Source organism: Colletotrichum costaricense (genome assembly GCF_030867565.1).
Source record: "Colletotrichum costaricense strain IMI 309622 chromosome Unknown Scaffold_27.1, whole genome shotgun sequence".
Lineage (NCBI taxonomy): Eukaryota > Fungi > Ascomycota > Sordariomycetes > Glomerellales > Glomerellaceae > Colletotrichum > Colletotrichum costaricense.
In genome coordinates this window covers 273,482-301,405 of record NW_026848256.1, presented here as the reverse complement: position 1 = coordinate 301,405, position 27,924 = coordinate 273,482, and the positions used below count along the sequence as shown (strand labels likewise).

General features: G+C 53.4%; 5 protein-coding genes across 5 annotated transcripts, besides 2 other annotated features; 2 read left to right on the top strand and 3 right to left on the bottom strand.

Annotated features, from left to right (window-relative positions):
* Nucleotides 1-1,170: 1,170 nt before the first annotated feature.
* Nucleotides 1,171-2,670, top strand: CCOS01_16082 (squalene epoxidase; the record flags this gene model as incomplete). The annotated part of the gene is made up of 1 exon (XM_060464219.1): nt 1,171-2,670. One exon carries the CDS (start codon nt 1,171-1,173, stop codon nt 2,668-2,670), a length of 1,500 nt encoding a protein of 499 aa, XP_060305274.1.
* A 1,116-nt stretch (nt 2,671-3,786) lies between these two features.
* Nucleotides 3,787-3,794: a sequence feature (Short protein (CCOS01_16081, KAK1508080.1) was converted to a misc_feature.).
* Nucleotides 3,795-3,923: 129 nt separating this feature from the next.
* Nucleotides 3,924-3,987: a sequence feature (Short protein (CCOS01_16081, KAK1508080.1) was converted to a misc_feature.).
* A 968-nt stretch (nt 3,988-4,955) lies between these two features.
* On the bottom strand, nt 4,956-6,305 carry CCOS01_16080 (glycosyltransferase family 2; the record flags this gene model as incomplete). Its single annotated transcript, XM_060464218.1, has 3 exons — nt 4,956-5,357; nt 5,414-6,133; nt 6,228-6,305. The coding sequence occupies 3 exons, from the start codon at nt 6,303-6,305 to the stop codon at nt 4,956-4,958; spliced, it is 1,200 nt and encodes a 399-aa protein (XP_060305273.1).
* Nucleotides 6,306-10,238: 3,933 nt separating this feature from the next.
* On the bottom strand, nt 10,239-12,874 carry CCOS01_16079 (uncharacterized protein; the record flags this gene model as incomplete). Its single annotated transcript, XM_060464217.1, has 3 exons — nt 10,239-11,113; nt 11,174-11,759; nt 12,656-12,874. The coding sequence occupies 3 exons, from the start codon at nt 12,872-12,874 to the stop codon at nt 10,239-10,241; spliced, it is 1,680 nt and encodes a 559-aa protein (XP_060305272.1).
* A 7,012-nt stretch (nt 12,875-19,886) lies between these two features.
* CCOS01_16078 (uncharacterized protein) lies at nt 19,887-23,683 on the top strand (the record flags this gene model as incomplete). The annotated part of the gene is made up of 8 exons (XM_060464216.1): nt 19,887-19,909; nt 20,013-20,301; nt 20,579-20,893; nt 21,005-21,141; nt 21,203-21,259; nt 21,323-21,375; nt 21,436-22,749; nt 22,803-23,683. The coding sequence occupies 8 exons, from the start codon at nt 19,887-19,889 to the stop codon at nt 23,681-23,683; spliced, it is 3,069 nt and encodes a 1,022-aa protein (XP_060305271.1).
* Nucleotides 23,684-24,593: 910 nt separating this feature from the next.
* CCOS01_16077 (uncharacterized protein) lies at nt 24,594-27,809 on the bottom strand (the record flags this gene model as incomplete). Its single annotated transcript, XM_060464215.1, has 1 exon — nt 24,594-27,809. The coding sequence occupies one exon, from the start codon at nt 27,807-27,809 to the stop codon at nt 24,594-24,596; it is 3,216 nt and encodes a 1,071-aa protein (XP_060305270.1).
* Nucleotides 27,810-27,924: the final 115 nt, after the last annotated feature.

The following is a 27,924-nucleotide window of genomic DNA, read 5'->3' as shown; positions in this document are numbered from 1 at the left end:
GTGACGGCTACTCTGAGTTCTAAGGTCTTGGAGATGACGGTGTACCATTTAGGTATATGGTGTACCATTTAGGTAGAGCAATATCAGGGCGCATCAGCTCACTCACCCCCAAATTGCCAACCCTCCCTACTCGGCCCGGCTGAAGTTGACGAAGGCTTGAAGATGCGAGGTACCTTCGTAGATCTGGGGTCCTGTCAGTGTCACAGAAGCACAGAGCAACAGAAACGAGCAGTAGTCAGGAACAGCTTAACCAAAGGCACAGAGGGTGGAGTCTAAAGTGCCTGATGTTTGGGCCGAGCAGAAATCTATTACGCATGACCGTGGTTCGACACGTGAAATGGGCGGTGTGTGGGCACTAATTGGAGCGTGGCAATTGGCTCGATTGCAACGGCGTGAGCCGCCATGGAACGACTTGTCGTTGAGATCGCCTTCTGTAATTTTTCTGGATCCTCCGCAACCTTCGCTTTTTGTCTTGATGTCCCGGGGGTTTGTCGTCTGTCTTTGTGCCTCTGAACAGAGGATTCTTGGGTGACCCAACTACCTAAGGTAGTTAAGAGATTGAGCGCAATGATACCTTGATGTACCTTCTCATGTACCGTAGCTTAATGAGCTCTATACTAGAAATTACCAGACTTATTCCTGTAATGACAAAAGTCAGCGAGGAAACAAAACCAACGCGGAAAGAAACATTTTACTCACCCCCTGGCAAAAGGCTATAGTGCAGGGGCCCCAGCTAAAGTGAGTCGTCCACTCATCACGCTTCTTTTCCTTCTTTGGATTTCAACTGCCACCATATGGTTCGAGGCGGGACGTGAGCGACAAGACTAACCACCTCCCACCCTTCAACCTCTTCCAATCTCGCCTGGTCTTACATAAAACCCGATAGCGGCAACCAGTCTCACTTTCTCCTTCCCCTCCCCTCCCGTTCTTCCCATCATCCAAAGCCAAACGCTTCCCCCAACGTTTCCAAGCGCAACTCCCAACGACCGAATCCGAGGCTCCTCTCAAAGGTGACATTCAACATCCCTTTTTGCTGCCTTTCCTACCAAAGCGTCCTTTCGCACAGGCCCATCACGACAATCGGCAACACCACGATCTCCCCCGCCACCATACGCTTCAACAGCAACTCAAGCCCAGCCAGATAAACTACCCCCTGAGAGTCGAATTGAAATGATCGAAAGTCCAACAGCAGCGGCCGACGCCCGCGCCGAGCGCCGCACCAAGTACCACGAGGCCGATGTAGTTGTCGTCGGCGCCGGCGTCTTTGGGTGCGCCATTGCATATGCACTGGGCCAGCAGGGAAGAAGTGTACTCCTACTCGAGAGATGGATGAAGGAGCCCGATCGCATTGTCGGCGAGCTGCTGCAGCCCGGCGGCATCGTCGCCCTGCGTCAGCTGGGCCTGGCCGAGTGCCTCGAGGGCATCGACGCAATTCCCTGCTACGGCTACAAAGTCAGCTTTCACGGAGACGGAATCGACATCCCCTACCCTTCCTTTGACGAGAGCGGTCGCATGATCCATGCCTCGGAGAGCGAGGCCGTATCCGCCAGCGCGAAGCAGAAGGAGGGCAGATGCTTCCACCACGGTCGCTTCATCAACAACCTGCGCAAGGCATGCATGAGACAGGAGAACATTACCGTTGTCGAGACCGAGGTGACAGCCACGATACAAGGCGACGATAAGGATACGGTGCTTGGTGTAAGATCCAAGACGACAGACGCCACAGGCCAGAAGAAGGACGACTACTTCTTTGGCCAGCTGACCATCATTGCCGACGGTTACGCCTCCAAGTTCCGCAAGGAGTACCTGCCGCAAGAACCCGTCGTCAAGTCAAAGTTCTACGCCCTCGAGCTCATCGACGCCCCCATGCTCTCTCCCGGCTACGGCCACGTCTGCATCGGCAACGCCTTCCCCGTCCTCCTGTACCAGATTGGCACCCACGAGACCCGCGCGCTCATCGACGTGCCCGCCAACATTCCCGAGGCCTCGCCTGCTGCTGGCGGAGTCCGTGGCTACATCAAGAACGTCGTCATGCCCACATTGCCCGCCCAGATGCGGCCATGCTTCGAGGCTGCTCTCGCCGACGGCAAGATCCCCCGATCAATGCCCAACTCCTATCTTCCTCCATCCCGCCAGACGGCGAACGGCATGCTCCTCCTCGGGGACGCCCTCAACATGCGTCACCCCCTCACTGGTGGCGGCATGACCGTTGCCTTTAACGACTGCGTCATTCTCTCCGACCTGCTCCATCCCTCGCGCGTGAGCGACCTTGCCGACCCCGTGGCTTTGAAGGGAGTCCTGCGCGAGTTCCACTGGCGCCGTAAGAGCCTCACGTCCATCATCAACGTGTTGGCCATGGCACTGTACGCCCTGTTTGCCGCAAACGACCGCCAGCTGCGCGCTCTGCAGATGGGATGCTTCTCTTACTTCCAGCGCGGCCACGCCTCTGAGCCCATGGCCCTCATGGGCGGCCTCATGCACCAGCCTGGCAAGCTCGCGTACCACTTCTTCAGCGTCGCCTTCCTAGCCATCTGGCTCAACGCTCTCAACCTCATGAGCGGTAGCGTTTTCGGTTTCTTGAAGGCGCCGCTGGCGCTCATTGACGGCATCCTCATTCTCTGGAGAGCGAGTGTCGTCTTCTTGCCCGTCATGTGGCGTGAGCTGAACTGAGGAGACGCCTATACATGAAGATAAGATCATCATCAGAGTTATTAGACATGAGCAAAGAGAACGTTGGCAGAATGAGTGATGAGCCAACGAAAAGTAAAAAACAAAAAGGGGATAAATTTCCCCTCCCCACTCGCCCCGAGGTCTTCTGTCAGGAGTACCTCCCCCGGGGCTGTATATATACTCAGTTACGATAAACCATATTTGGGATGGAAGCGGATCATTGGATCACCCGAGTGTAGATACAGGTGTATCAGACCATATCATAATTTTAATCATCAAGTTCAAATACGTTCCGCCTTCTGTTGCACACTTCCATTGTGTACAGCAAGCATTCGCATTGTTAACAAACATCCTTTGGTCAGTCTATAATATAAGTCTAACTACGGTAATCGATGTCATTGTACTCCTCAATAGTCTCCAGTCAGGCTGCTCCGTTTGCCATCTACTGCATAAGGGATAGTTGCGAGGCATGGGCTGCTAGTATGTATGAATGTCCTTTGTTCAGCTAGGCTTTTGCTCGTCCTTGGTCGTCTGTCGTCTTTTGCTGTATATACGTTCGTCTTCGAATACGATGTGAGAAATGTAAAAGTTTATGAGGTGCTAGTCGGTACGTATACGATCGTTGCAGGATGGGACACTGTTGCCAGTGTGGCGGGCGACGTTCCGATCTTATTGTGGATGAGAGAGGACCGGAGCGATGGGCGTGCGGCGAAGGGGAGGAGAAGTTCTCGCTTTGAAAGGGCCCCAGACGGGGAAAGGTAATGCGGACAGAGCTCGTTGCGGCCGTGATATAGGTAGCTAGCCAAGAGGCCAGGCCAAGAACATCATCCGGGCAAAAACTAGAGGGATTTCCTGGCAAAACTGCGTAACGTACGGATACGGCTGTACGAGTTCCCCTCCATACTTCAGCTAGATAGAGTACCTTACCGTCCCGGTAGTTTTTGATGACCGTATGTTATATGTGCCTCATTCCTTCCTAAGGCTTTCCTCCTACTAAGCATGTAACGTATGGAAAGGACCCATATTCTTCTAGACAAGGCGACCCTGGGTGTGATGGAGAAGGCCAAAGTCTCCCTTCTTAATGTTCGTAAGCTCGTGGGCTTTTCTCCGGATCTCCTAAGACCCTTATCAGGTATAGCATCAGTAAAGGGTTTACCACGAGTTATGGCACGCAGCAATGGGCGTATGAAGTGGACTGAAATTTAGCTTGGATCAACCCATTTAGACGAAGAAAAGAGCGCCATTCTATGTACCGAACGAATGTAAGGTCGACGCGAAATAGTACATGACAAAGTGCCTCACGAGTACTGATACCATTCTCGTTCCGTGGCAGGATATGAGGTTCGCTGTAACATTACAACAACGGTATTTAAAGCACGATTATTCTCGAACACGCCATCCTCGTAATTGACATGCTAGGCCCAGACGTTATTAACCCAGTGACATGTGGAGCAGTTCTTGTGAATAATGAGATGAAGGAAGATTTGATCAGGTACTTGCTGGAATATGTTTATTACTTATTATTGATTAATTCGTGTACGCTCGTCCCTGGGCATGGTACGGGAATAGGGCGACGTCTAGTAGCTGTGTTCACATAGAAGTGTTTGCAGTCTATCTGGCTTGGAGAACCTTCATCGTATCTTCGACTGTGCCTCGAGTAAAGAAAGCCACGAACACGAGCAACGATTGAGAAAGGCAGTAAGTCAGAATAGTCATACCGCGAACGAGGATTCGCAGTGATGGTTATCGTGAGTTTGAGGCTAGGGAGTGATAGCCTATTCACTTGGGAGAACGGGTCATCGTAGTTCGCTTTTAGTCTTTGGCCAACCACAAATCATTATTAGTAGAAGTCTTTGACAGAGAATGGCACTGCGGACGACAATACGTAACAACAGAACCCAGGGTTTAGTATTTTGAGAACTTTGTAGCATTACCACGGGGAATCTTGGCTCAACTACTTCCCAAATAAAGGTGGTTAGGGCACATTCTCCTGCTTCTGTCAAACATCTCACGTATGCATGACCAAGAACCAAGGCTCATGTATGGGTCTCCATTGACCTAGCTAGGTTGTCTACCTGACGATGTGATGAAGTGTGGGCAAATGATCCTTGCCCTATCTATATGCGCAGACTCCAAAGTCTGCATCACAACTTTTTTACCAGCACTTTTGACCCCGATCTAGAATAAGGGGGAACCCCGAAAGCCCTTCGGTCTCCTCCGGACAAGATGATCAAGAGGGTTGAGAATAAAACACAAAAGAAGCGAAACCCCACACAAACATTGCATCACGTCAATCTTCGACGGTAGACACCCATCATCCAGCTACCCCTGAGAATCGCCAGACCGAGGGCCATCTTGATGCTGTCCGAGATGACGCTGAGCTTGCTTCCTGGGACCTCGTGCCAGTCAACGGGCACCTCAGCTACGCGGATTCCGGGACTGGTGCCAATAACACTGCCGTCTTCTCCGAGAACGGGCGCTGGCGGGGCTGATTCGGCCAGCAGGAGCATTTCAATGTCGAAAATCCAGCCCTCGGCATGCATGTACGGGACAATGTGTGGAAGGGCGGCGCGGGTGAAGAGCTTGAAGCCGCACTGGGTGTCGCGGAGGCGGGATGTGGCGGGCGGGGTGAGAATCATAAGCACGAGGTGGAAGGATCGCATGAGGAAGTTGCGCAGGGCAGATCGCTTGGCCATGTTAGCATCTTGATCTGGGATTGAGGGGCCTTGCGAGAGGAACATACCTTTACAACAGCCTCGCTGCCTACAAGGTGGGCGCGGCTGCCAATAGCAACACCGCGATGCGAGCCGTCAACAACCTCCTCGCAACCCTGAATCAGACGTCCCAGGTCGCTGAACTTTGTAGCACCGTCGGCGTCGGCAAAGAGCACATACTCGCCACGAGCGTGGCGGAAGCCATGAGTGACGGCGCCACCCTTTCCGCGGTTGCGCTCGAGCTTGATGACGCGTATGACATCGTGGAGCCCCTTCTTCTGCGCAAAGTCGAGGCAGACCTCGACGGTGCTGTCCCTGGATCCGTCGTCCACAATCAGGATCTCATAACCGGTGAGGGCCTCGGAGGGCGGGTTCTTGTAGCGTCGGCGCGGGGTTGTAGGGCTGAGGAGGGGCTTGGTCGGGGAGGAGGGCCGGCCAAAGTTCTCATCGAGGTATTCAACTGCTTCCTCGAGGGTTGGGAGAATGCGGGTGGCTTCATTGTAGGCGGGAAGCACGACGGTTAGGCGCACGTCCGCAGGGTCGATTGTCGCACCAGAGTCGGGGACATCGCGAGGATCGGTCAAGTGTGCGCGCGCCTCGGAGACGCTGCGCTCGGCGAACCAGCGGTCAAACCAGGAAGGGGATGTGACCTGGACTGGCTTTCCGGAGGCAGAGGAGGTGAGGTAGACTTTCTCAGAGGGGAGTACGGCGCGGGGCTTGGGAGCGACGAGGTGGAGGGTGATGAAGATCTGTCGAAGGTAAACTGTCAGCTTCAATTGGGTTCAAACGGAGATATTTGGTTGGAAAGTCAAGCTGTCCATGTTAATTGGGGAGCTAGCCTACAGTAAGAAGACCAGCAGCGGCAAGACTAAGCAGCGCGACGCCAAGGGCCGGCCACGAAGCCTGGGTTATCTGATCCATTGTGTAGTTGCGATGGTGACCATGAGCGCTGACTGGTGTCGGAATCGCCTTTGGTCAGTGCTGGCGAGGGAAAGAGTGAATATTGTGAGAATTACAATGAGAAGGAAAGAGGTATCTGTTGCACCCACAACAAAAGAACGAGAAAGAAAATTGCTGCAACTGCCGCAGCTGCAGCTTGAATTCAATGACAATGAGACGAACGCATCGACTGAATTGATGGGTATGTAACATCGGCACCACCGTTTATGGGGTTCTGGGATACGTAATGCGGAACGCGGCAGCTCGCGGGAGCCCCCCTTTTGTGGCTTAACGAGGCTGGCCAATTGGGTTGGACCCCTGGGGACATCTTCCAATGGCAAGAGCCAATTGGCATGGAGGGGTAGGTACCTGTCTTTCCTAGCGTACCTCTCTACTATGTAGGTGCCTTCTGCAGGCAGGTAGGTCCCCTGAGGGGATGCCCTTGCCCACTATTTTCGGCTTGTGGGGGATAAGGTACACTGTAGCCTCGCATTAGCACCTTCCATTGTAAGTTCAGATGGGCCTGGGCAGCATGTTCGATGCAAATGTGCCTTTGGCATGAATCGCATTCTTCACCTACAGATACCTATTTTTGGGAGCAATATCGTATTTGTTCGGCACCACCCGAGAGAGTCTTCTCTTGCATTTTATCAGCGTAACCCTACCTATTCGGCCTCTTCTGCACACGACTGGCAGCCGAAACCTCTTCAACGTATTCTCCGAGTCGCTCGATAACATCTCTTCTCTTGACGGATATCCTCACTGAAGTATTGTGTGTAGGGGCAATGGAGAATGGCAACGACGCGCTTCGAGCCGAGCCACAGTCAACGAACATGCTGCGTCAGTTTCCAACCCAAGACATCGCAATGCTGTACCATGAACAGACCCATTGCGGTCCGCGCCAACCCACATTCCAGGACCACAGCTCAACCCTTACCCCACGCTGCGATGAAAGAAAGCCTCAAATCGCCATACCTCTGCAGATGCCATCTCGTATATACCAAATGACGACAGCCGCTCTTAGTCTTATGCCCGACTTCTCTACCCAGGCCACATACGAGATTATACAAGTCAACCGTGTTGTCATCAGCGGCACCTGAGCCGCTCGCTGCAAGCCGCCATTACCGGTAAATGCCACCGGTATATGCCATGCATCCCCAAAGCCAAGCGACGCCTCACAAGCTTGGTCCTGGGAGTGATGCGAAGAGGTGTATCCGGTACCTCTATCCCGTCTTACACCGTCGTCACCTCCCGTGCCGCCCAGGCAAGAACATGAATGTGGCTGGCCATTAATGGGTCGAATACTATCCAATGACTCTACATCTGACAAGCCTCCAAGCGAGCGCCAAAGGACCATCGCCAACTTTAAGATTGAGGAACTACAGAACCCCAACCTCGCGAGGAGCGTACGATTAACCAGGGGTCATCCAGAGCCGCCCAGACGGTTCCTTCAAGCCACGGCTTACCAGAGCTGAGCGCAAGTCGGTCTTCCTGTGGAAATTGCTAACCAAGCCTTTCCCGTGCTCTTCCCCGGCGCCTGTCGAGTTCAGGTCTATCCAGATTCTGTCAACTGCTTGATATAGTTAGTTGTAAGCGAGGAGAGAAGAGAGAAGCACATCTGTTCCAACACTCACTCGGTCCCCGAACGCTCCGCCTGAATTTTCCCCTCCTCGATGCAAGTCAGACAGGTAGCCAAGACTGCCAACGTGAGCTGGGCCGGTCTATACCAAACGAAACGTCCGAGAACCTGCATGCAACCCATCCCAACGGAGCCAATAGACCGGACTGCATTTGCCCAGCATTACTATCGCTCTGGGCGCTGAGGAGTGCCTAATCAATGAAAAGGGGATACAGGATTGAAGCCACCGAGGCAGGGCAAAAGCGTCTGAGTTGCACCGCATATGCCATGCGGCGCACAATCCTCCGCCACCAGTCAATATTCCATCGAACCCTGCATACCTTTGTTCGGCCGAAGACTGGCTGACAGACAGGTTGACTCAGCGCGATTATGGCCGCTGCCGCTGCCCATGCCAAAACATAGCAATTGCAATACTGGCTTGGACGATAGTATGAGCCTGCAGCTTCGAGGAAACAGAGCATCAGACGAGCATATCGGCACCGTGCATTTCCGTGTCTTTAAAGGACCTCATCCTTGGTTCCCAGTGACGAGTTGGCTTGTCGTCGACCCTGAGACAACAAGAATCCACCTATTCAAGCATCATCTTGCTCAGCCTGCTTCGCCAAACCTGACCCATCACATCTGCGGAGAGGAGCCTACCCTCAAGGCTCGAGCTACCTCTGGCGCATATGCAAGGACTCGATAACGCGTGTGTTGGCGTTGCCATCAGTCTCCACCGCCATTGTCCAAATCCACGCGAGTGGGGGTTGAGGAGGGGGCCGCCTGTTGTATCGACAACTTAAGCAAGACGGCTGGACGCGTCAAACTCGTCTCCGTCATCTACGCTAGACCCATACTCCAAAAGCTCTTCGCTCCTGACGATCCCTGGGCATTGCCTGCCGGCCACGTTCATGTGCGAAACCTCGCGTGGACCCTGACGATCTCTTTCCCTTTTACACGAGACTATTCCGGACAGTGGTATCCGTACGTCTTTGACAATCGGCGTGCCCGTGGTACTGGGTCCTGGCCGCTCGGATCAAGCAGTCCGCTCCGGACGGAAAGCGACACCTTTGGCTATTTCTTGCCATTTGCATTGGCCGAATCGTCAATAGCACCGACGATCGCAATTCGCACACGGCATCGTGATCTAGATTGGCAAAGCTTCCCAAGTTCCAGCTGCTCGTTTGCTGTGCTAACCTTACCATCTAGGGAAACACACTAAAGACACTAAACCTTGCCTCTTCTAGTCCGGTCCCGACGGACGACGGCTTTTGGTTTTAGCTTTATCAAGCTATCAGCCGGGAACAGAAGAGAGTGGGATAGCTAACCTGACGCCACACGAATCAAGGTTTTTCATAAGTCTGGCGACCGATGGGGAAGAATGTCCATCAAGTCCTCCTGAAGGCCAAGCCTTACTAGGCTGGTAGTTAGCAAGCGTAGAAAGTCGGGTCTCTGAGCCTTGTGTCTCTCCTTCTCTCTGCCGTGCCGTGCCCCCGAGACATTCAAATTGTCTCATTCACAGAGGTAGAATTTCCACCTTCCCAGGCACGCACAGCATGCTCAGAGTGCCAATGTCTCGCCCACACGCTGACCATGATGTAAGACTCGCTGTAATGTTGTACTGGGAACGTCACTCGAACTACAAGGGGGCGAGGAAAAGAAAAAATATGAGCTTATTTTTGTCTCCATCTGTTTCTTTTTCCCTCCCGTCTTATCGATGATCGAAGGTCTCTCGTTTCGAGACTTTCCCCAACTGAATGCGGATCTTTGTCTCGAGTCGAAATAAAGCTCGACATCATTTCATGCAAAGTGCAAGAGAAAAAAAAAGGTAGACATATTGAGACTTTGTAGATGTAGGCTTCGATGTTTCATTTCGCTGGTCGCTATTCTGCCAACGTTGTAGTAATGGTAGTAATATGAGAGGTAAGGAAAGTGTCTATGTTATCGGTATAAGTTGTGGTCATGATATGGTCATCAAATAAATAAAAAAACAATTGGACCCGTCCCGGATCCGACCCTGAAGATGTTCAAGTCCCTGTTAAGTATCCAGTGTTGCTGAAGTCCAGCGGCAGCAACTCTGAAAGATGCCCCCTGTCGATTTTTTTCGATCCCAAAGTGTTGCATGATTAAAAGCCAAGAGACACCGAGTCTCATGGCGTCATTGTAGTAAGACATTATCCTCAAACGCCCGCGCAAGTTTTAGAAAGAGGCTATAGTTTGGCACCCGAATCCATGAGCAAATGTTGACGTAGGAAAGACGTGTTTGTATGGTGTGAATGGTGGCGTCTTAGTACCGTTTAAACGGCAACGGCGGATGAGCTCTTTGTTGACCAACGGCTCTTCTTAGTCAGCTTAGAGCCGGCTTGCTTCGAAAGGCGCTTTCCGGCCTTGTTGCTAGAAACGACTTCAGACGGCGCGGCGCTGACCATTTCGACGGCGACGGCGTTGTTGATGACATGCGGCGGTGTGGTGTCGCGGCGAGTGTTCTCGTAGGGGATGCTGGCTACGCTGACTGCCTTCTCCGTGTGAGAGTCGATAGTCTCCAATTCGGTGAAACGCGTGACCTTGGACTTGGAGGTGCTGCGACGGTCCTTCTGTTTCAAGGCAGACGGCGCAGCTGCAACGGGTTGCGGGGCGTAGGTGTAGGAACCGCCTTCTTCCTCTTCTTCGACGGACTCATACACTGGCTCGGGCGTTACACAAGCTGCTGGTGTAGTAGCAGCCGACGATCGTCCGGACATGGGCGCCGAGAAGGGGGCGCCGGTGTTGATATTGAAGTTGAATGAAGAGAATCCCGAGGAAGAGCGGACGCTAGCAGTCGAGGCGGCTGACGAGGCAACCATGTTTTGCTGGGTTGCCGGAGAGTTGTTGAACTGCATCGGGGGAAGAGACGTCATTGCCGGGATTGCACTGAATCCACGCATCGACGGCGGCGGCTTGCTTCGGTCTGAAGAAGGCGAAGAGTGCTCGGCTTTCGGAGAGCCATCGGCACGCTCCGATGCATCCGATGCCCGGCGAGAACTCGGGTGAAGACGGTGGGTGTGAACAGCAGCGGCCGGGTTTCGAGGTGCCTGTGAGGCAGCAGGTGGCATGGAAACATGACGAGCGGGCTTCATCTCCAGGTCCTCCTGTGAGCTGGTCGAGCGGCTTGAGCTACCCGTGGGAGATTCGGCTGCTAGGTATTAGTCTCTGGCTCTCTTTCGAACTGGCAAGATCATCTAGTGTGACCTACCTTTGATGGATGACGGACTGTTGCGCCCCGAAGCATACGACCTATCAACCTCTTTGCCCTTGAGTGAACCCTTGAGTGAGATGCGGCTGCCGTCGGGGACTCCGTAGATGGAGTTGGTATTGCGTTCCTGCCAGTAAGGCATCGGGGGCGGACCGCCGCTGTAGCTGTATGCCCTAGGCATAGTGCCCATCGGGCTGGCGTGAGCGGAAGGATAGGTGACGTGCGAGAGACTGCTTGAGACGCGAGGCAGACTTGGGCCGGGCATTCTGCTCAAGCCGCTGGCGGCCATCGCACTTCGCCGTCGGTTCTGTTCCATAATCCTGGGTCGGTCCTCATGCTTAAATGCTGATGGTGCTCCTGCAAGCGCGTCGATGGCGGCATGAGTAGGGATGTGCTTGTACGGCTGTTTCGGTGCCTCTGCGGCCTTCTCTGCCTGCTTTTGCTTGTGCTCCTTGGCCTGTTGTCTAGACTTCTTGAAAAGCGAAAAGACAGCCATCTTGGTCTTTTCTTTGGTACCGTTGGGCCCACGAGGATAATGTTGTTTAGTAGAGACGGTGCGAGCCGTCAATAATGAACCACACTTAGACTAGTAAACCAACAGTATCTCTGTTGGAAGAGAAGAGACGGTAACCGCTACGGCTCCTTGTGGTGGGAGATGAAAAGATAATAAAGGCAACGACCGGGGTACTGTTGTTCTATGACTGGCAGGATTTCGTATAAGTCGAGCCCGGGCAGCTGGTTTGGGCTATACTCAGGCCGCACAGGTGAAACTCGGCCGGTACCACAGACCAAATCCCAGCTCGGATGACTCTCTGACTTGGCGATATGGGAAAGGTGTCGGCTTGGCGAAAAGTCGTCCGTTCACTTTCACTAGTAGCGGTCGTTATGGGAGATGGCTCGTGCCTCTCTGGCAGGTGGACGGATGGATGTTGAGAGGTTGAAGCGAGAGTTGGACGAGTATTGTACCACAGGTAGGGCAGGTTGGGGAGGGATATAAGCAAATAACTATCAAGCAGCCTTAGGTAATGCTTGCCCGGAAAAGCGGATTGCAAAAACCAAAGTAATATGGATAGATGAGCGAGAGTTGGGAGGAACACCAGGCAGCTCAGAAGGGAAGCTGGGTTCGGTCGGGAGCCCAGGTTCCTTTAAGGCGTGGCGGTGGTGTGTGTCTTGGGGTTGGACATGGGATATGCATGGGGGTGGTGGCAGAAGGAGATGGGATGGGTGCATGGACGACGTGGATTGGGACAATTCCCAAGCGGGGGTCCCAGACGACGTGCAGCTCGCTCGTTTTCTCTGCAGCTTCTGGCTCCCGAGGGATCCAATGTGTGTCTTTTCTTGGCAACCAAGGCGAGTCCAGCCTTCAGGACGATCCCGACTAAGACGCTGGAAGATGGCGCCGCCGTCAGTCCCGCTTCTTGGGTAGAGGAACCCGTACGATAGTGTCAATGGTGTCGCCGGGCTGCCGTCAGACTTCAGTACGTCTTCGTTCGTCCCGGTCCATCTGTCGATACCCCTGAGTCGCACGGTCAGGTCCAGGTCCAGAAGCTGACTGAGATAGCGTCCTTGGACGACTCGCGGCTTGGGATTCAAGAGAGGACGCGAATGCACCAACAAGAAGGTCACTAGCCTAAGCTTTTGGCAGATTTGGAACCAACGCTCGGCACCGGCTTCTGAGGATGTGTAGGACTGGACCGGCATGGGAGGGGATCTGTGACCATCGTCTCCGAACCATGGTGACAATCTACTCAGGCTGCTGGTATTGGCCTCGCCTCGTTTCGTGTCATGACCAAAGTTGGGTTCAAGTTTCTTAATGCCTTTTCCCAGCGCCGCACAGCAAATCACAGGTGCAGCGGCTCAGCAAGGACTGGTCGCCCGGTAAAGATTGGAGGCTGTCTATTCTGCTTGGCTTGATTGGGCCCGTAATACCTACGTGTAGATTTGTGCAGTAGAGAGACGTTTGGCGTTCTGTGCCTTTTTTTTTTTTTTTTTTTTGCTTGACCAAACGGCCCTCGTATTCGAGAGACAGGTAGCGGTACCTTGTTGCAGGGATGCGCCGGCTCCAGCACGAGCGTTGTGATCGTGGCAGTAAAAGAAAGTCTTTGGTTGGAATTCGATAGCGTCGGTGGGAGACAAGCCGCTAGACGACGCCCAGGTACCCAGTACCAGATCATCAGCACGGAAACTCGCGCGGACATTCCAGGGCCCCGATTGATGGCGCTGGTGTCGGCGTTGGCTTCACGTTTAGGTTGTTCCCCATGAGCGGAGGACCCAGCCCAGCCGCACTGAACAGGGGCACGTCGAGCTAAAGTTGCTGGTCCGCTTCAGGGGAATCAGGGCCCGGTGATGGATACTCAGTGAGGGTGGATGATGCCGATGATGAATTGGCGAATTGCTGATGGTGTGCCAATGTGCCCCTCCCCCCGTCCGTCCCGTAAGTCTCGCCCTCCCACCACCAATACCGCTACCATGAGTGTGTGCCTGACCACCACCACGCATCGCCCTCGTCGTCGCCGCCGTCGACTAGGCTAGGTCAAGTAAGACCAGCGGTCGACTGTCTGACGTTGTGTCAACGGGTCTTTTGTTCTCAAAGCCGACCATGGCAACGAGCGGGGGAAGCAGAAAGCTACTGCAGCGTGGTCTATCTTTGGGCTTCCATCGTAGGTGTCCTACACGCCACTCGGCATGTATTCCCATTACATCAACGACAATCCTCATACTTGTTACACGAGACCGAAACTTTGGCTGGACGTGACGACCTTGGTGTTGTTTTGCGTTCTCCGTTTTCTGCCTTCTTCTTCTTCGTCGTTGTCGTCATGCAATGTCGTCAGTCTTCTTCTGTACAATCAAGACTGCTGGCGTTCGAAAAAGGCAGTGAAGCAGTCAGCGACAACGTCCCGGCGGCAACGAAGTGCTCCTTTGAAAAAGGTTCGGCCCCATGCCGAACCAAGGCCCACAGGTCTCACCCCAGGGCGGGCAGGTCGCAAACGAGACCATGGAGCGGCTGGATATCGCAAATTCCCCTTGGTCGACGGCGGTTTGCCATTTCCTGCTTTTTTGTGGGCATCGTAATCGTTGAAAGTGTTTTGGCGTGGCATGGAGGTGTGAGCGTGGGAGGGTATCATGTATGTAAGATTATACCCCTGTCCGAAGCTTGCTTGTGCCGGTGGATAGCCAGCAGGGCTAGGCAGCTGGTATGAACATGGATTGCATTAAGATGTGAGACGGGTTGGCGGTACGGCCACACGGCGAAGAGACATATCGACGATTGTAAGTTGCCAACTTGCTGGGGGGTCGGATGGCGGGAACCATCTGCCGCCACGGACTGCCCTAAGGCAATGTCACAGCTGCTCGTACGTACCTCCGTACAGAGTACCAGTCAGGTAGGTAAGGTAGGTAGGCCTGCTGGAGCAGGAAGGCATGAAGGCCAGGCGAACCGAATTTGACCTTGCGAAGGAAGGAATTATCGAATAGCAATCTTGCCTCCTTCCATGTGGTGCTCCTCGCGGGTACGTACTTACCGTATCCTCACTCAATGGAAGGTAAGGTAGGCAATGTAAGATAAGGTATTATGCATCATTGCGATTCATCCATCGTGCTTACCTTGCCTGTCTTATTGCAAGGTGCCTCATGTTGTGGAACATTCAGGTGTTCGACTCATCTTATCTTTTCATCACCTTGGATCCAGTCTTCATCCAGTAAGTTCGGTCAAACGTACATTCTGCATATGTACATCTCTGCTCCAACAATTGGTTCGTCTTCTTGCACTCAGAGTCAGTGTGTCTCTCAACTGCAGGGCATACCTCGCCAAAGCGGAACTGACAGCCGGACCATGCGAGGATTCCATGTCCCGTTTTCGACTGTGTATGTCGAGCTCAGTTCAGCCTGGTGAGCCGTGACAACCTATCAACGCGCCTCATATGCCGGCCGTCTTGACTATCAAGAACTAACCGCGGATGGTGCCTGGTTCCTGGTGCCAAGTAACCCGTCTCAAACTCACCTGGATTGTCGCTGTCATTCCCTCGGACACTTTCACAATCCTTGACGCAAGTACCAAGCCCAGCTCATCACAATCGACCAGGATGACTCAATAATTCCGAGCTCGCATGTTAAGCCCTTCATTTCACCTGATGGATTACAGATAACACCAGCCTTTCTTACCGCACAATCTGTATAAACGCCCAAACAAGCCTGCATTGCGTGCTCTCTCTGCCTCTCTTACTCGGCACCGGCACGCCACGCCACGTACATGCACACCGCAACATGGAAAGAGCAAGAAGAAAAAAAAATTCCCCGACCGTCGCCATCATCCTCGTTCGCGTTTCCGACGCACATGCTCTTGCATGATACCTAGTCCAACCCGGTTGCTTGGACCAAAAGCAGACGATACGGACAGACAGCACGCTGAGCCGGGGGTGTGCTCAACGTTCGGTCACCTGAAAGCAGCAGCAGTCAATGTCAAAGTACGTGCGGCGCGCCCGTTTGGGTCCATTCGTAGCTCGCTTTGGGAATATGGAGCTTTTCAGCTCATCTACCTATTTCCCTATCTTGAACACCCCCCCAGCAGCCTAGCCCTAGAAATATTGATTTTTCAGAGTTCTTAGCCTTGTCGAGGTGGGAAACACTGCCCTCCAAATCTGGCTGGAAACATCCCGCGCTGAGCTTGGCTATCGCCGCGAGATAGACTCGTCATGCAGGCTACTGTCGCATCACCGGGCGCCGGATTCAACCCTCTGGTTTACTCCTTACTGCGTACACTACGGAGTACCTCCTCCTTATCTTTGGGATCCCTGCTTCCACGGGGAGTAAGGGTAAAAAGCCACAGGACTCGTGTAGGCTTGACTTCCGACGTCGAAAACATGTCCAGTCAAGTAGACTTTAGCAGTCTCTCGGTCTGGGCCTTCGAAGGATGGCTTTTCAGCCTCACATACAAAGCAGTGTGATCATGAGGGCAGAATCTGCACTACCAAACATCCTCGTTACCCATGTGCAACCAAAATCTATAGACTTATGTGGCTTGGTACCGACAAACTGGTCGGCGAAGGGATTGATACCTTCAGCCAGCCGCAGCCGCAACCAAGCTTGAAAAAGGCCTAGCTTAGCCGTCTTGGTAGAGTTTCGAAAATTGGTGAAGGGGGTTTGATGATCATTTGACGAGTCTAGCTTTGGAAAGCTCTACGGAGTACTATGGAGCTGCCGTGATAATGCCGGACGGGCGACCGACCCCCCCCCCCCCCCCACAACTCGCACGCTGCCACGCACTCAGTTCGCAGTCAGCCGCGTCGAAGCCATCCAACCTTGGCCTAGCTATCATGTCTCTCTTCCAGGGTGCGTGGCACGACTGACCGTGGGAGTGTGTATCTCTCAGAGAGTCTCAGTCGGCCACGGCTACGGGCCCACGGGGGGCTATTTCAAGTTCGTGGCTGGACCGTCCCGATCAACGCATGGGTGGGTGGTGCCTATCAATATTCTGCGCCGTCCAATACGACCCTGCCATGGGATAATGTTCCGTTGCATTTCATGCCATGGGGTCATTCCATTCACCGAGCCGTATTCATGTCAGGTAGCGAGTGTATGGGAAAGGCAAATCGTATACCACTTTCATCGGCGATAACACGCGAGAAGTAAGGACACATCACATTCGAAAGAGATGAGGTCATTCACGTCGAAGTCAGACTCGCATGCCGCTGCCACGTTCGAATCGCTCTTGTCACACGTGCTTCCGCAACATTTGAACGGCCGTATCGAGTTGTGAAAAACACGAGGTAATTTCGTCCAGTCTGACATGCATAGGTAGCAGACCGCCGTCTCCTACACCTATCAGTACGGCACAAGCACCTCCGGAAAGCGACATAGATAAGATGCTGAGTCGAAGCGCCTTTGAATCTCATCCCCTTTTCTTGCCTTCTTCATCCTCCTCGTCCTCGTCCTCCTCCTCCAGGAAGGAAAAAAACTTGTTTGTCCTGCTTCATCAAGATTGTTGGGACTAAACAAGGCGCCGCGCTAGGTACCTGTTCCCATGTAAGTTGACAAGGACCCTGGTTTTTGGCGCGCACCCCCGAAAGGTGGAATTTTTCCGTTCGGCGAGCCTTTTCGCCAGTCAGATGGATGCCAGCAGACAGTTCCCGGCCCGCCCGGGTTGCGGTTCCCACCCCCCTGCTAGGGCATTCAATGATTGTTCCTAGGCTCCGACGCCGGTCGTTAAATAATGATTTCCAGGTTTCCGAGTTGGTTCAGGCTGCAGAGAACCCTGCTCCAGCCTCCGAGTTGTGACTATGCACAAAGTACTGGATCTCGCTGTAAGAGAGGTCTTGTCGAGATTACCCTACGTGCACTGATGCAGTGGCAGGAGTGAGAACCGCAAAGAGATGCAAAGTGGAAGTGCTGCAACACAATACCAGCCTCTGCGATTGTCCCGTTTCCTCTCGATGCTGTCTAAATTCTTAGCGCAGGCCGATAGTTGTCTCAATTCCCACAACTTTCGCTATGCGAACCCTGACGATCAGGAGCACGCGTCAAGCGGTACTTGCTTAGTTTGCTCGAGGTCCCCTGGAATGCAGCGGATCAGAGTTCGAGGGGTTGACAGCTGACAGATTCGGAAGAGTTTCTCGCTTGTAAGGGCCGTAGCTCGCGTACCATCAAGTACGCCGATCCGGGAGTACCGGCTGAGCCTAAATCGTGAAACTGTAGGCTGCCGTTGGAATAGACCCGAGTCGCTTGTCTTTTCTTTGTCCCCTTCTGCGCCACTGCGCCATCTCCATCAGAGCTGATCGACTTGACGTACTCGTGACTGTGGCATCACAAGCTCGAAGTGGTCCGAAAGGGAACAGTTCATGGAAGGGCTGCTTCGACAACCTTCGAAAGCATTGGGCCGAGCTCAGTGACAATGTCCATGGTCAACATGTACATTGCAATGCGCCGGTTGATTAATGGAGGCAACGATTTGGGCCGTCCAAGACTCGTACGCCAAACCGGTAAACCCTGGATCGTCAAGATCGTCAGTGCAAGGGAATTGCGGCTACGCGATTTCGGACCACTTTCGACTCTTCTGACGACATTGAAACAAGCTAGCGAGGGCCGAAGTTCGGATTTTCCTCCATCGCAGTGACGATGACGGAAGACCATTTCGTCCAGGCTGGGGCATTGCCGCTGATCAGGCATACGTCGTGGCTTGCCTGATACTTGCATTTGAGAGGCAATATCTCCAATGTGTGATAGCCTGAGCGACTTTCGCACTTGGGTTGTTGGGTGACTCGCGGCTGTGCTGTTGTTGCCCAAGAGCTCGTTGTGCATCGCTCGCACGTATCGTATCGATCAATGATTAAAAGTCCACTTTGCGGGCTTTTGATATGACATCAAAGCTCCTTCACTCTGTAAGTCGCATCCCTACAGGGCTCAATTAGACTTCGTCATTTCCTGAGGATTGAACAAGCAGCATTGTCAGCCGGAGAGAAAACGAATATATAAGATGCCGGAAGTGGGGGTCGAAAATGTGATATCACGAAGATGGAGCCCTCAATCCCTGCATGAAATTTAATTCTTAATTCTCAGAAAACCCAAGGGCCATTGTTCCGATGCGGCGATGCCCCAATGCCCCAATGCCCCAGTGATGTGGCACGAGCTTCTGGTGTGATCTGCACGGGAGCACCCAAGCAAGAAATGGGGTTTTGGGTCCATTGCTGTAAGCGGGCACGCACTATATCAGATGCGACGCATGCTTGTCTATCAAGACTTGGAACGGCGATGTTTCGAAACGTCGGGTTTTGGAATTGGTACTCTGCTGCCGGCCGGTGAAGATGAGTTCATGGAAGCGCTTGTTGGTATGAGCGGCACGTGGACTCGACGGATTTGCGACAGCAAGATAGCTGAGAAGCCCAGCAAGGCCAGTCAGAAGTTGAGTACGTAGGTGGGTACTCTGGTCGTGTAAGCTGATGATGAGGAATGTTGTCCCCGTCTCCATTCCGGCATTCCGGGCAATTGGGATCCCTACCTTAGGCTTCGATCATCGAACGGATGAGATGCGGGGAAGGAGTCTCTACCTGACGTAGTGGTTCGAGGAAGGGCATCTTTGTCCTGGGTCCAACAAACGCTGGTTCCACGGAACAGCCCGGCCTAACGGCTGATATCGAAAAGCAGAAACGTAGAATGACGAGGATGAGCAGTGAATAGGATAAGGTTAAATGAAGGTGTGTCCCCCGAGCGAGCATACCTAACAAAACCCTACACTAAGGTACCTTGGGCGCGCTTGCTTTCCCGCGCTTCTGCAGGGACCTCACGGTGCCGCCAACCCTTGACTTCTGACTTCTTTCATACCTTGATTTGCCTCGGAAAGTTAGGCGGGTCAGTATCTTTGAATATATACTTTTAGATACCTTGGGTAAGGTGATATGTCTGCGAAACAAGGGATACTAGTTTGACAAAAGTATCCACGATTGACGGCTCCTTGTATGGGAACCTTGAAAAACATGAGGTGGACTGTCGCTTGATGCCCGATGGGATGTTTAGTCATCTGACCCCGCCAATCGATAAAAAGCAGGCGAGCGCCTACCAAAAGCAGATAATTAGACGAGTAGCCGCACGTTGACGCAAGCCTCCCACCTTGCCCGCCCACGCTGCCCCAGTGGTTGTCGCGGGTGCGAGGTGGTAGGTGCGTCGAGTCCACAATCGGCTAGTGCGATGCGGGTACCGAACCAGAAAGCGGCGAGTGGGAGCGATGAGCGGTAGGGTCACAGTGCGGTGAGTGGGTACTTGTGGGGCCTGATCGAGCAACCAGCAAAGCTGCCAGCTCAAGGAATCACGCGCATTGGACTGTCCCGTCCCACCATACACGGCCACGCAGCACGCAGTATCCGTACGCAGAGGTGCCACCCACCTGCACCCAGTGCCAGCGACAGCAGTCCGCGCAGTTTCCGTCCCAGCGTGAGAGGTGCCAGACCAGCCAGCCCAGTCAAGTCCCGTACCCAGTCACCCAGTCCCAGAGTCCCCAGTTTGCCTCCTCTGTCCGACCAACCGACCGACCGACCGACCGAATACAGCCTCAAAGTTCTTCCATCTCATCATCATCTGCCATCCCACGCAACCCAAAAAATTTGCGCCGCGACGCCGCAGTCGACGACATCCAAATTTCAGTTTCGCCGCCTTCCATCCGTGCAAGCGCGTTGCTTATCATTGTCGCCTGCACTCCGCTATCGCTGTCGCGTCAGCCGCAGCATCCTTCTTTCTCCCCAACGCATATACCGTGCCTTGCGTTGCTCAAATCCCCGGCACCCGCCAATCGCGCGACCCGACCGCCCCCTCCCATTTTGATGGCTCCCTGATCATCTCGACCCTACGTCACCCGGGCACATCTCGTGGCCACGCATTCATCGACGACGATAAACATCTTCTCGCACGAGCGAGCTCAAGACTTCTCGTCCCCGACCGACCGACCTCTCGCTAGAGAGCCGCGCCCCATTCCAGGCGCGACCGAACTACGGGAAAGTGGCGCTCACCATCCTCACCCAGACCGACGCCGAGCTTTCCCTTCAACAACACCTCGACCTCGCTCCCGATATCCTTAGCTACCCCCGTCTCACTATCGAGGGGGGCACCGAACCATTGATGATGGCACAACCCGTGCCTCATCATGCGACGGACAAGAAACGCGTCAAGGTCTATGAGCTGCGCAACAATGACTGGTTCGATCGCGGCACCGGCTTCTGTACCGCTGCTTTCATGCAGGTATGTCTTGTCACGCGCCTATACATTGTCGCGGCCTCGCCTTCTCCGCCGTCGATGCCTCCTCTATCAACATATCAAAAGTCTTGATGCTAACATAATGGTGCTCGTCAGACGGCGGATGATCAGCGCGGAGACCCTAGAGTCATAGTTGAATCAGAAGACCACCCCGATAGGCTTCTATTGGAGACCAAAATTTGCAAAGAGGATGGCTTCCAGAAGCAGCAAGGCAAGTCCCACGGCATCTCAGTGTGCGGCGCAGATAGACTGACTCCTGAAAACAGAGACTCTCATTGTCTGGACAGAACCCAGCAATGGCATCGATATGGCCCTCTCATTTCAGGAGGCGGATGGCTGTGCACTGATATGGTAAGCGCTGGCTTCGTACATCCGCCATTGATGTTCATTGCTCATCACTTTTCTTTCCAATAGGAAATTCGTCAACAGCGTGCAACAGACTTTCCAGAATGGCATGGTCGCTGCCGGTAAGTCGCGTGCTAACGGGGACCGTTTTGGACGACCCCAGTCTAACGTTTTCCATTCAGACGATAGTCTTTCCGACGATCTAGCCATGGAAATGCCCAGCACCATCAGCCTTCCACCAGCCGAAATCGGGAATCTCCAGGAAATTGAGACTAGCATGCGCATAATGAGTCAGACAGTCAATGGACGAGACGCACTGGCTAAGTGCATCATGGGCGAGGACTATATTGGCAAACTGATTCCTTTGGTCGAAATGGCCGAAGATCTCGAGAGCCTATCAGATTTGCACCGACTTTGCAACATCATGAAGACCGTCATTCTTCTCAACGACACCGCCATAATAGAACATGCCGTGTCCGACGACTGCGTTCTAGGCGTCGTAGGCGCTCTCGAATACGACCCCGATTTCCCGAGCCACAAAGCCAACCACCGCCACTGGCTAGATAACCAAGGACGGTACAAGGAGGTCGTACCGATCCAGGACGACCAGATCAGGAGGAAAATCCATCAGACCTACCGACTTCAGTACTTGAAGGACGTTGTACTGGCACGCATACTGGATGATCCCACTTTTTCCGTTCTCAACTCTCTCATTTTCTTCAACCAGGTGGATATTGTCCAGCATCTGCAAGGGAATGGAGAATTTCTCGGTGATCTTTTCGGCATCTTCAAGATAACGCAAACGGATCAGAGACGGAAGAAGGAGGCTGTTCTGTTCATTCAGCAATGTTGCGCCATTGCGAAGAATCTGCAGCCGCCGGCTCGCCAAACTCTTTACAACAACTTCATCGGTCACGGCCTGCTTCAGGTCATCAACTTTGGCCTGCGTCACCCTGATGTGAGCGTTCGGGTGGGCGCTACCGACGTTCTGGTATCCCTGATAGACCACGACCCGCACATGATTAGAGGCACCATTTATCGCCAACTTCATGAAAGGCAACCGCCCTTGACAGATTCGCTCATTGATCTGCTTTTGGTGGAAGTCGACCTTGGCGTCAAGGCACAGATTTCAGATGCCTTGAAGGTCCTTCTTGACCAGGGCCCTCCGCTCCAGTCGCAGGAGGCTTTCGCGAAAGCCAATGGGGAGTTCCCAGGCCGACGGCCCCAGGCAATGCAAGATCCTCAGCACGCCAACCTCCTTGACAACTTCTATGCTTCATCAGCAATAAGGCTCTTCAGGCCCCTCACCGATCTTCGAGGTCGCACCAACATGGCATTCCCATTGCAACAAGCCTCAATGTTCACATATCTCATCGAAATACTTTGCTTCTTCATCAGACAACACCAAGGGAAATGCAGACCCTTCGTTCACCAACAAGATCTACTTCGGCGAATTGCCCAGCTGTTTGCCTGCCCGGAGAAGTATCTACGACTAGGTTAGTCATTCGCTTTTCAAACGATCTCGTGCTTTGCTAACCGTAAATGCCAGTTGCCATTCGCTTCTTCCGTAACCTAGCAGGAATGCAAGATGAGTTTTACGATCGACTCATCATGGAACATGGCATCTTGGAGCCCTTGCTTGACATGGTCTCCCAATCTATGCATCGGGACAACCTCCTCAGCTCCGCTTGTGTCGAGTTTTTCGTATTCGTTACCGGACAAGAGCACAGAAAGGCCATGAACAAGTTCCTCGTTCAAAACTATCGGGAACGACTAGTCGATTTGAGTTACATGGAAACTTTCCGCAACGTCCTAGTACTCTACGACCAGACTCAAGGCCACACCGCCGAGTTCTACACGGAATCAGAAGAGGATCTGGCAAGACGGACGGCCGCCAACACCAATCAGAGGATGATGGAACACATCGCCGTAGATCAAGCCGAGGAGGATTACTTCAACACCTCGGATGACGAAGATGGACCTGAGAGCAGGGCTTTTGATAAGGTGCAGCCCACAAATGGCTCAGCAGCGTCAACATTAGCCTCAAAACCGCTGGTCGACTACCCTTCGGATGAAGAGGTGGATGAGAACGCTGATCCTGAGGTGCTGCCAACGTCTGGCGAAAAGCAAGACGGAACGGATGGCGCTTCCGATACGAGCAGTGAATCATCCTCGGTTGCACCGCCAGAACGCCTTTCTGAGAAGAGACGGCGCGAAGAAGATGATGACGATGAGCTCGGGAAGCTGATGCAGAACAAGCGCAGGAACAGTAGTTCTGCGGGGTCGAATGCATCAATGACATCAAGTATGGTCAGGAGAAAGAAAACCTTCGCAGATCGGCCAAACACAGCAGCGCCGAAAAAAATTGCTATCAGTATATCACCCTCAGTGAAGACTGGCGGGGCGGCGAGGTCGGATGATGAATCCTGAGCGTTTACCCTGGCATTCACTGCATGGCAGATTGCAGGTACGATTGGCGATGACTATTTCCATCATGCTTTAACTAGGGACCGGCGAGTTTGGGGGCGGTGAGGCGTTATTATCACAGTTCACGACACGGGAAATCGAGAAGAGTAACCAGAACTAGCTAGAGAGCCAGAAGGTGCGCCGGTGTGAGAGTGGCTAGAGGTTGATGCGAGGATCTGTCGTGCAGGACGGCAAGTTGACATCTCAGAGTGCGCCGACAGCAGAAAGGGCCCCTCTCCACCTCTTGTGGCGGTACCCTTGGTGGTAGGAGAGAACGGGAGTATGGGAGGGAGAAAGAAGAAAAGAGGACAAGTCCCACTGTGGTATGTTGGGCTCTGCGGGCTGGAATCGCCAAAGTAGCATCGTGTACCATATTCCTGTTGAAGTTTTCTTGCTTCGACGCCGGGTCCTCTTGCGGGGCCGGTGAGCCTGTTTCTACAAGGCTTTATTTTGCACTCGGGCGCGTTACCGTTCCAACCCATCTCTGAGCAAATACCAATTTGGATTTAACCAACTTTTCGGACTCCTGTGTGCCGTTGTGATCTGAAGTGAAGAGGGGGAAAACCTCTGGGTGATCCGGGTGAATGTTCGGCATCACCTGTTCACCTCTTGAGATACCTTTTTTGTGCAAGAGGCACTGAAGTAGTCACTGGCCTCCTTGGTTTATGGATAATATGCATTCTATGTTGGCTATTGTTTACATGTATATATCTATCGACGCCGTGAAGCTTACATTTATGTGAATACATAGTTTATACGCCACTTGGTGCTGATAAAATCCAACGTTGCGTGGCGTCTTACACAGGGGGTTCCCATCATTCGGAACGCGGACCCCCCCCCCCCCCAAATCATCCCCCGCCCAAATCTGTCATCTCTATCTAAGTGTAGTCGATCTCCACGAGTAAGATTTCTTGCCTGGCTGCGACTCGGTCCCGTTCAAACCCCTGGGCCTTGCCGTAGAGTCCACAGGCACCTCGCGCTTGCTTTGAACCCTCCTAACCAGGGTCGGCTGTGCGGAAGCAAGTGCAGGCGCAGACGCACCGGTACCATTGTCTTCGTCCTCGCTCATCGTGGACAGCTCTTGCTCTTGTCCAAAGGCCGCCGGTGCGAGACTATCAGCCTTGCTGGTGGTCTTGGGTTTAGAAGCAGCATGGGACATGGCGTCGACGAGGACCTTCTTAACCTCTGCCTTCTGGTCGAGGTTCTCCTTTCTCAAGGCCGTGCGGACCTCGTGGACAAGGGCCAGTATCTCATTATCGGACTGGATGAGCGCCTCGTCCTTGTCGGCCTCGGCGCTCTTCCGGAGGTACTGCACCGCCCAGTAGAGGCGGTACCTGACCTCCTTGGAGGTGCGGTACTCGCGTTTCATGAGCTCGGCGAGCAGCCAGCGCACCTTGCCATACTCGTGTCGGATCACGTAGGCGGCGAGGAGGTTATTGAAGTTGTAGACGCTGTAGCAGAGGTCACCGCGACCGTTGACTTCGGCCGCGATGATGCAGAATTGGACCATCTCCCGGTAGTTGCGCAGTTTCTCGCAGATGCGAGCGGCGCGGTTGAACAAGCCGTCGTCGATGTGGATATCTTTGAGGCGGAGGTCGTCGAAGACGGCCTTGATCTCAGGGTAGACCATACTTCGGCCGTCTTCACCCGCCATCCCGGCGCGGCGCTCTTCGATTTCGGCGAGTTGGCCGTGGACGATGGGATACATGGCCTCGTTGGTGTCGCAACCTTCAGACTGCGCACTACTCAGGAGTGCCATGGCCTGTCTACTTCGAGGGCCTTCGGTTTCAACGACAGCTCTGACTGCCAACTTAAGACAACGACTCGTGTGACCCATGCCGTTGTGCAGCGCACGCTTATAAAGAGCCAGCACACTATTCCACCTCCCAATCTGTGCATCCGCTCTCATGGATTCGAAGGCACCCACCTCGTGGGCAGGGCTTGCCATGTAAGCTCTCAACCGGACTTGTTTGGCCCGGGGGCTTGTGGTATTCGTCAGGTTTTTGTAACATTGATCGAGGCCAGGGAAGGCGGTGCTAATGCCAGCACCTTTCATGGCATGGTACAGGTCGGACAGCTGTTTATCGTTATACTTCCAGTTTCTGCGGCAACTGGCCAACATTGCGGTCCAGAATTTGCCGTCGGCGGTGTAGCCGGAATCCATACAGAATACCAGCCATCGCTTCAGCGCCTGCGTGTCGCGACATTTTGCATGTCTGTCGGCAATGAATGTGACCAGGTGGCGGTCAAGGCCTAATCCGAATTCCGAGATGTACGTTTCCATGAAAGTCTCAACCTCGCCCCAAGTGTGAGTCTTCGCATACGTTTCTAGTACGGCCGCAAATACGCGACGAAAGTGCCGTTCGTTGTTAGGGTTGGCCGTTTGCACTGTCTTCATCGCCTCAAATTCGCTGAAGACTCCGACCCAATTCCCCTGCTTGGCGTTTTGAAGGGTGAATTGGCCGAGTATCTTGATATCAGTTTGAGCTTTTGGGTATATAGATATAAGTTCCTCCATGAGCAAATCTGCTCTCTCGGCTTGTTTAGCCTCGATGCAGACTCGCACCATCCTCGATCGAATTTCGAGAGTGTCTTGGATACCGTAAAAATCGTGATCCCTTGCGTCTTCAAAAAGCTGAAGCGTCTCCGTGAAATTGCGTGTCGACCTCCAACGCACCCAGATGAAGTCTTCCAACCATTTCCATGGCACGTCCCATCCATCGCGCTCCCTCAGCAGGTTGAATGTCTGGAGAACTTCGCGACACTGGTAGCCTCCAGTTGCAACGACTGAGTTGACAACGTCCATGCAGAGACGCTTAGAGTATGTAGAGGTCTTTTTCAACTTGGCGAAGATTCCGATAAATGTGTCGATGGCCAGTGCATGCTGCTGATGCTCGAAGAGTTGCCTCATGAACCAGACCATGGTTCCAAGCTTGTCGAAACTCCAAGTAGAAACTTGTTGAAAGATTTGGACAACGTCAATAGGGCGCGCATCCTCCTCTGCCAAGGCTTGACTGATCAAGTCCTTGCCCACTTTCACGTAGCCAGACCGTATTTTCGATTTCTCCAGCGGCGGCAACAGCAAGTTGCTAACATACAGCCTTGCCGCTGCTTGTAATCGTTCGGGGGCAGATTCGTCATTTTGAGGTTGGTGCGTCGTTGGCGAGACGAGGGATGTGGCAAACTCAAGAACACACTCCGCCAGCGCGTCGTTCTCAGTGGCCACTTTGTGATGGACCGCAAATTCCAGTATCTTTCCGGCACTTCCAAAATCGCTCCACCGGGAGCAAGCTTTTGATAGCAGCGAAGACAATTCCGAAAACCATTCAGGCAGCATTTTTGACTGGTCCACAAACCGATAGGCTCGAGCAACAAGATTAAGGGCTGCGGGTGGTATGTCATTTTCGCGCCGTATAGACGTCGAATTGCGAAGCAGTTCCTCTAACCCAGCAGTCTGAGAAATAACACCATGGTGGTTGCTTAATACACGTTCTACCGCCAGATCAATGGCGTTCTTTTGTGCTGGCCGCCCATTTGGTTGGTTTCCACACGACCTTAAAACGCAGTCTCGAGCAGACAAGTCCTGTATCGCAGGGGTTGCGGACGAGAAATGGGACACAAAGGGATCATGCCTCTGTCTCTGCGTAGCGTTCAAGGTCGGCCGGCCACTCTTTTGCGTTGTCTCTCGCTTGTCTATCGTCTTTTGTGGAAGATCTCGTTCGCTTGCTGCCCTTGTTGGGCGTCGTGCGTCTGGGCTGGTTTCGTTGACGTGTTGATCCAGATATGAGCTATCGAACACCAATCTGCCGTGTTCGTGTGAGGAGTCGCGACTACGAGACCGTGTTGGCCAGCTAACGAAATTTGGGTCAGTGGCGACCTCTTCCTGGAGAGCCTCGAGAGCAGCGACGCCACTGGTGCTGTATCGTTTCAAAGACTTCAGTCTTCTGCCATTCTCGACTGCTGATCGTGCTATCTTGATTCGCTGGCGACGCTCTTCCGCTAAGAGGACGAGAGAGCAAGAAGTCCCAAAGAGAAGACCTCGAAGTGCATGAATCGCGGCTTTCGAGGGAACGGGGGCGGGGGCAGACATCGTGCAAGCTCGACAATTGCCATGATCGTTCGCGACTTGACTATCGGATCATTTCGTAGTCGTAAGAGGTCAATCGCTCGAAGGGGGGCTGTCGCAATGTCGGACGTGATTGCCA